The sequence below is a fragment of the Plasmodium cynomolgi genome, chromosome 12, assembly GCF_000321355.1.
Source record: "Plasmodium cynomolgi strain B DNA, chromosome 12, whole genome shotgun sequence".
NCBI lineage: Eukaryota > Apicomplexa > Aconoidasida > Haemosporida > Plasmodiidae > Plasmodium > Plasmodium cynomolgi.
This window is the reverse complement of record NC_020405.1, coordinates 484,624-493,072: the sequence shown is the minus strand read 5'-3', so window position 1 is coordinate 493,072 and position 8,449 is coordinate 484,624. Positions and strand designations below refer to the sequence as shown.

Sequence of the window (8,449 nt, the reverse complement as noted above, 5' to 3'; positions counted from 1 at the left end):
ATAATATTTATCGCATCCTGTGGGTTAACAACAAAGGGAACGAAATATTGAAACCGGAAAGAAGCAACACAAAGTAAGAAGAATAAATTTATTTTAAAATAATAAACAAATAAGGCTAACGCGAAATAATTCGCAAGTGCTTAAGCGGCACATGATATATGTGCGAAATTGAAAATTGCCACCATGTCGAGAGACTTCTTCATATGCACATGCGCGGAGTAAGAGGCACGGTACACTGGGCGTGTATACATGGCACATGCACAGGGTGTTCACAGGGGGCGTGCACGCGTTGGAATGCGCTTAAGCCCATACATTGGAGCGCAAGCACACAGGAAGGCTAATATATATATGTACATATTTACATACGGATGTATACATACGTATAATATGCATACATGTAGCGCTAAATTGCGAAGCTGCTATTAACACCTTAATACCTCCAGCAGCAGGGAGGCATTGCACCGTGGGAATTTTTTTTTTTCACCGGGGGGAATGCAAAATTAATTACGCATGTATACATTCAAATTTTAGAGCATGACAACTCGCTCAGCGCGCAAGGGTAGGGCCAGCACACTGCGTTCGCCCGCGCAGCTTATGCAACGGATTGGTTTTGATCGTTCCTGGCCCCCCCTGCTCTTGTTTGCCCCTGTTAATTGAAACCTGCCCCTTGAGAGTATGCTCTCGCCGCAATGATTCCAAACGTGCGAGACTGATTCCAAACGTACGTGTTTATCTCACGGCTTGCAACCCTCCTTTCCTTTTAGCAAGAATTAATTAGCTGACTTTGTTTTTTTTTTTTTCCACATTGGTTAATTAAAATCTGTTTGACAGTTAAGTTGTGCAGCTCGCCTGTGTGCCCATTGGTTTGTTTGTTTGTTTGCTTCTTTGCTTGTTTGCGGTTCGCCGTGCCCCTCTGCGTCAATTACAATTTTGCCGCTTCACCCGGCGAAAAGAGCGGAACATGATCTGCATGTGCTAGCTAGGTATCGCGCCACCCCCAAAGAAAACCCCCCCTCCAAAGAGCTCACCATGTTGCATCTCATATGGTTCAGTAGCCACAACAAGTATGATGAATGCAAAATCACGGAATTAAAATCGCTGCTGCATATATTCGGATACAAAGATGAGGGAGAAGCACTACTCAATGATACGAACAAGCACAAGGGGGAAGTATTTGTTAAGGTAAACCTCCCAGAAGATATAGATTGGAAGAGTGTAATTTCGAGAAGCGTTTTAATAAAAGGTATTATACAAATTTGGAGTGAAGGTCCAACATACGATGACGTATTAAACGACTTGCTAAAGAAGGAGCATTTATTTTCAAACAATTTACAAGATAAAAAATGGCGTTTTCATTTTAACTCATTTGGAAAAATAGTCAGCCAAAATGATAAAGTAAAAAAGATGGAACATTTTAAAATCATACTTGACAAGTATCCAAAAGTTGATTTGTCGTCCCCGGAAGTAGAGTTAGGTCTTCTAGAAGAGTATGACCAGAATAACCTTGGAATTTTAAAAAAAATATTTTTTGGGAAATCCATGGCCTTACGAAAGAACAACAAAACTTTAGTGTATAGAAGAAACGACGAAGGTCACATGATAAACGATGTAAGAACGAAGAAGACGCAACTAGCATGGTGGATACACTACTCTTTAAATAAGAGACCCGTTTTGGGTCCAACGACAACTGACAACGAGTTAGCATTCCTGATGTGTAATATTGCCAAAATTAAGGGAGGACATATTGTGTTGGATCCTTTCGTTGGGTCAGGGGGGCTACTAATCACGTCCTCCATTTTTAACGCTATATGTGTAGGCAATGACATAGACATAAGGCTACTCAAAGGATATAAAATAGCTTACTTGAATCCTCATATGCAACATAAAAGTAGGAATAAAAATATTTTTGAAAATTTTTTGCATTATGATTTAAACCGTCCGGAGATTCTCGTTTCTGATAATTCGAAGCCCGTTTGGAATGCCTTTCACAAACCCTGGGTTGATGCCATCGTTACGGATCCACCGTATGGAAACAGGGCCACCGTCCGCATATGCCTCAGGAATGACCAAGCGGGGGACTCTGCCGAGGGGAGGACACCCGCGAATGGGGCAACCCACCCCGGCGGGGATAACAGCGATAGCAGCGAAAGCGCAGATAACCGCGATAGGTGCGACGTTAGCGATAAGGACGGACCCGGATCCTCTCCCCAGTGCGACAGTGTAGACCGTAAAAGAGTAAAATCATTAATGAGTACCAAAACGGTCACGTACAGCTGCACCGCAGCCGTGAAAGACTTGCTAAACATTGCTTCCATTACGCTGGTCGATAACGGCATGTTGGTGTTTCTCCTACCGGTGCAGTTGGATAATTTGGAAGAAGAAATTGCCATACTAAAGCATGACGATTTTTTTCTCATTTCGTACGACTTGCAAACGTTTACACCATGTTCTGGAAGGCTCATAGTATCGATGCAGCGGAAGTGTAGGAAGCCTTCTAATTAGTGCCCCCCACCCCCCAACTCTGTGATTTTCCTCACTGTGAGAAGCAACCAAAGTGGGAGCGGGGACGAAGCGTCTGGCTTCTCCCATTTGACGCAAGAACAAAAGGAGCATGCAGCGCCATAGGCGTGGAAAAAAAAAAAATAGGCCCTAATGGTAGCCCATTTTTGCCCCATTTGTACTACTCGTTTGTCTTTCCCCGCCTTTCTACGTATACCAAATTAAAATTAATTAAGCTCTATACGTGTTCCATTTGCGCGTGCAGGGCGTACACCCCGCATTTGCATGTTTGTTCAAAATTTTGCTAAAATGTGCGTGCAATGTGTGTGTTGCGGTGGGACTGATCATGTTCGTAAGCACGCGCATGGGTGTGTGTGCACATAAGCAATCTGTGCGCGCTATCTGTACATGATCATACCTTTACATGTATACGTATCGGTGTACCCCCCTGCACACATGTACTCACTTGTTTGTTTTCAAATCATGATGGTTTCGTCCCAGGCAGTGGCGCATTGGCCCCTATGACTCCTCTTGTTTGTGTTATCATTTTAAAACATTTTCAATTCATGCTTTTAAGAAAATTCACTGCATTTTTCCAACCCACATGTTTGCACATTCTGAATGTTTTTTTTTTTTTTTTTTTTTTACAAAGCTAAACGAACCTTAATCTTGTAAAAGATTACATTTTTGTTATTCTTATGAGGACATCAGGGAAGGAATGGACCTGGGGAGAAAAAATTGGCCACGAATTTGACCCATAGACATATTCTCTGTACACACAATTTTGTGCAGCGCAGTTTTAATTGTTTCCTCCATTATGGTACTTCAAATGGTAAGCAAAAAAAAAATAAAAAAACGGGCTACTAAATAAAAGGTACTTTTGAACCAATTCGTTGTAACTAAAAGTTATGTCACATTGGGGGGAAGCACATTTTGGCTAGTCATAGGGGAAAAAAAAAAAAAAAAAAAAAAATAAATAAAATAAAATAAAAAATAAATAAAAATAAAACACTTCTTGAAACAACAGAGGGGGAGAAAACAGATCAGTGCAAATATGTTTTTTTCGATTGCACCTACACATGCATATGTAAATATATATCTGTATATTTATATTTATAAAATGCATGTTTTGTTTCACACTGTGTTTACAAACAAAAAAAGAAAGAAATATTTCTTGAATTGCATTTTACGCATTGAAAAAAAAGGAAGGAAGGACGGGAGTGAGGAGGAAGGAAAAGAAAAAAAATTAATGACACTGCACATAAAGAGGTTAGTCATGTGGCCACTGGGCAACGGATGCGTACGGGACAGCATTTCTATGTATATAAGTGCGTGTATATGTGGGCATACGAGCTCACATGCACGTGCTACACAGCATAACTGCTTAAAGCTCTGCTGCTAACTTTGGGGTACAGGCATAACCTCCCACATTGCGGATGTCCGAAAGAGGGGGCACACTTGAAAAATAAATGTGCACTAAAAAGATGGGAAAGACACGCATGCCACACAAATCTGCTGTAGAAGCGCGCCCCTGTGAAGATGCATATGTATATTTGCACCTACGTACATCCATGCATGTCCCTGTTCATCTGATTTCGATTCGTTCGATTCGTTCAATTCGTACGATTCGTTCACTGTCCTCTCAACGTGTGGCACTCGCGTAGGGCAAAATTATACTACACCGCAATGTGGTAATAACCGAACGGGGGGCATACGTAGATGCATCGGTTATGCAACTTGTATCTGTAGGTTAAACGGGTTTCCTTCAAACGGATGTGCACGAAGGGCATGTGGGGTAATACACAAGGAAAGGAGAGAAAAATGGGAAAAATACGAGTTGCGCAAAAGCGCAAGACCGTATAATGGGGTGAATCGCGAGAAGGACCTCTTCCAAAAAATTGTCCCATTCGAGTACACACATTAGCGTACATATGAATGGGTAGGAGTGAAACGATGACGTATGCGCTGATGCGCGGCATGCACGTAAACAAACAGCTGTGATGTAACATAAAAGTTCTGCACAAATATTACTACATTTTTCGTTATGAAAATAATATGTGGAGATTGGGAAAAAAAAAAAAAGGCGAAAAAAAATTTACAGGGCATCACTTCTTGTGCACACATTTGAGTAGGCTACACGAATGAAACATACATTAGGTGGCGTTAATCATGGCTGGGGCGCTGGGAGCACTCGTAAGTACATTCCCCGCGTGGAAAAACGAGCGTCTTTGCACGCGTTCATACTATATATAAATTTATGTTTATATATATGTATATACTTACACACTCACGCGTGCAGATCTAATCCGCGTGGGTGTTACAAAAAATTGAACAGTCAGATGGGGGAAGGAGACAGGGCGAGAGGAGCACACAACGATAATGGGGAAAGAGACAGGGAAGGCGGTATGCGCAGATGACACAGGTGAGAGCACCGAGACACCATGTTAAATGTCCGAGAAGCATACCGAACTGGGTTTTAAAAAGAACTTCTTAATATTCTCGGTGAGCTCAAAACCTACGTTGTGCTGTTTCCATAACTCGTTTAATCTCTTTTCTTTATTCTTTTTCAGCTCTTGGTACTTCCGAGAAAGGTCGTTAATTTTGTTGGTAAGTGGCTCCAGGAAGGTTCCGAGATTTTTCTTACATTTTACTGACAAGGTCATTTTATTTTTATCCATCATACTAGGCTTTAAGTTAATGTCGGAGACATACTGTGGCAGCATTTCTATAAGCTGTGCTATTTTGGCCTCATCCATCTGGAATCCTTTATTCGTTTTATACTTGTCAGCAATTTTTTTGGAGAAGGTATTTATTTCTATCACTGTTTGTGTTCCTTCGACTATAAATGTGTCGTGTATAATTTCTGCAATCCATGTTGCATCTTCAAATTTTTTTTTTTCATTCAATACCGTTTCGTGTTCTTTTTCAAATTTTGTTTTAATTTCTTTTATTATATTTTTCTTATTTGCTTCTTCCCTTATCTGTTTCATGTTATTTGTTTCCTTTTTCCTTGGAGAGTTCTCCATGTTGTTATTATGATTAAACGAGCTAGCGAATGGACTTCCCCCACCCTGGAAGTTTGATTTTCTTCTATTTCTTCCCAAAGGAGTCCTCGTTTTCTCCTTTAACATATCTTTTACAATGGTTCCATTTTTCCTGAAGTCGTTCGTAGCACATTTTATGGGACTGTCCTGGATAACAATAAAATCATCTGCATTACTCTCTTGAGGAGTCTGTGCTAGTTGAGCCAGAATTTTATTCTCTTCCAACGTAACAGATGGAAATAGAATGTCTTTAAAATTAAATTTTGAATGCCATTTTTTAAGTTCAGAATATTTGGGGCAATAAAAATCAGGGTTAATTCCTCTTAACAATTCGTTGTGCTTTACATTAACCCAATTAATGATGATCCTTTTTAACATTTCTAGTTTATCAGATGGGCTGTATTTATATATATTTTCGCACGCATCTGTATGCTCTCTTATTTGTATATCTTCTACCTTCCTTCCTGTGACAAAATCGGGGTAAGCTTGTTGATTTGCTTCAAAAATTTCCTTCGTTATGACTACCTTATTTAGCTGTATCAAATTGGGTGCTATCCATGCGAGTTGCTTCAATGATTCTATGCTAAAAGATTGGCAGTTACTAAACCCTAACACTTCATGTTTGACTAGTTGATAAAAAGCGGGTGCATTCTTTTGGTTTCTTCTCGACACGGACACTAACAAACCTCGATATATGCCTAACAGGATGGCTGGGGTTTCTATCTGACTTATATCAAATAAGGTGTCTAGATCTTTGGAATAGGGTTCATAAATTGGGGTCAACGGGTTCTGTTTCTGTTTGGACATTTGGTCCATAGATGCAGCGTCTCTTTCGGTTTTGTTGCTACCTTTTATAATAACAGGGTTGACTTCGTAGTCTATCCATTTTGTGTGCATGTTTTCGTTTTCTCCTCCTTCGCGGTGCTGGCCCCTACTACTTTTTTGCGCGCTCTTGCTGGGGCTATTGCTACTGGTGCTGTTAGTGCTGTTAGTGCTGTTGGTGCCGTTTGCGCTCTGTCCGCTATGCCCACTATGCCCGCTTTTACCGCTCTGTCCACTATGACCACTTTTACCGCTATACCCGCTATACCCGCTATGCCCACTTCTACCGCTGTTGGCGCTGGTGCCACTGTTAACTCCATTCTCCTTGTCGCGCTTATTCTTACCACACTGACCCAACAGGTTGAGCAGCTTCTTGGTGTTCACATTGGCCCCATTTTCCACCTTCCTTTTCCTAGTCCTGGGGGATTCCTTACTGGTGTTCAACAATTTCGTGTTGGATCTACTTAAGGATGGAGATACCTCCTTCTTATTTGGCCACGAGTTGTTTTCATAGTTCGACGTGAAACAGTCTATGTACTTATTTTCGTAATTATCAATTTGGTTGGAATTTTTCTTGCTGTTAAATTCGTGCTCACTTATGATGCACGCTTTGTGCTTGAAAAGGCAACGGAAGTCGTCATATGTCATATGTGGATTATTTTCCCCTGACAGAGGGAATTTGCTAGGAGTGACAACAGGGGCTACATATTTTGGAGGGTTCACATAATTGTTAATAGTAATGCATTTATTACCTATTAAGCTCTCATCGGGGTTTATCATGTCCATTTCGCATGGCGTTTTGTACTTTTTTAAAGTGGACGGATTATCAATACCAGAATAGTACATCCCTACGTTGCTCTTTTTTGGTGTTTGCCATCCGTTATTCATAAAGGAGGATTCGCTTTTTTCCACTGTATTATTTGTGAAGCGACCATTAGTGTCTGTGTTGTCCACACTATCCGTTTTGTCCCCTCCCCCATCTGTGCTTTCATTTTTGTACATTCCTTCTATCTTCTGCATATTGGTGTAATCGTATCCCGTTTTTGCAATATCCTTTTTGACTCGCTTCATTTTGCTGATCGATCTGTTATCCCCTTCTTCGTTGTTAAAATTTCTGGACTTTTTTCTGTTAGTTTGTTTTTTACTTGGGCTATTCTCCGCCTCGTTGTTCTTCATGTTGAAGTTCTTCATGCCCATGCTTTTTTTCGTTCGATCAAAGACCCTAGGGGTCAGGCTGTCCTCATCAATGATGTCTCCTTCGTAATCCATTTTGAAATGGTTTAACTGTGTGGCGATAATACGGGGTTTGTTAAGGCTATACTTTTGCTCTTGCGAACTGGGTTGACCGATTTCGGGAGTGGGTCTCTGAACGATCACCGCGCGAAGAGACACACACAGGGCAAAGGTACACAGAGTGAAGGTTCACCCCTGGGCGCGCGTATTTCCCCTCCCTTTGCGCTATTCCCCGCGGTACCTTTTTGCGTTACTTGTTAGGAAAACGAAATTTGCGCATAGCCCCTGTGCAATTTTTTGGGCACATTTTTTGTGAGCAAGTCCAGCGCGGGGAAAATACGCACAACTGGTACGTAAACTACGCCGTGTGCCACTGTATATGCTGCGTTTTTGCGGCTCGAAAAATTTATACACTCACACGCGTGCGTACATGCCAATATATTTTACAAGGATGCGAAAAAAATGTAATAACTTACCGTGTGCATTTTTTATTTTAATTTTTTTAAAGATGAAAGAAAAAGATAAAAAAAGAAAAAAAATGCATATTTTTATTTTTTTTTTGCTAAAATATGTGAACATGTAAGCGCGGAGAAGTATTAAACATTTTAACGATCATATTGTTTTGTATTTTATTTTTTTTTTTTCCCGCCTGGCAACTTGCTGCTATAAGGACGCATGCGTGAAGGCTAAACCCTGCGCGTAATATTCCACGATTTACATTTCGCAGTTTGCGCCCCAGAAAAATGTGCTTATTGTGTATTTGTCCGTACGTATGTGCGAAGCGCGTGTATTTAGTTAAACCAAAAATGTGAGCGCGAAAAGCTTTTATTTTGTTACTTCTCCCCCACACC

General features: G+C 40.8%; 2 protein-coding genes across 2 annotated transcripts; one reads left to right on the top strand and one right to left on the bottom strand.

The window, feature by feature from the left end:
- Window positions 1-1,021: 1,021 nt before the first annotated feature.
- Window positions 1,022-2,500, top strand: PCYB_122050 (hypothetical protein; the record flags this gene model as incomplete). The annotated part of the gene is made up of 2 exons (XM_004223536.1): window positions 1,022-1,284; window positions 1,735-2,500. Coding segments are annotated over exons 1-2 (1,020 nt in total), but the record flags the coding sequence as incomplete, so codon positions are not given.
- A 2,443-nt stretch (window positions 2,501-4,943) lies between these two features.
- On the bottom strand, window positions 4,944-7,634 carry PCYB_122040 (hypothetical protein; the record flags this gene model as incomplete). The annotated part of the gene is made up of 2 exons (XM_004223535.1): window positions 4,944-7,030; window positions 7,118-7,634. The coding sequence occupies 2 exons, from the start codon at window positions 7,632-7,634 to the stop codon at window positions 4,944-4,946; spliced, it is 2,604 nt and encodes an 867-aa protein (XP_004223583.1).
- Between the last annotated feature and the right edge of the window lie 815 nt (window positions 7,635-8,449).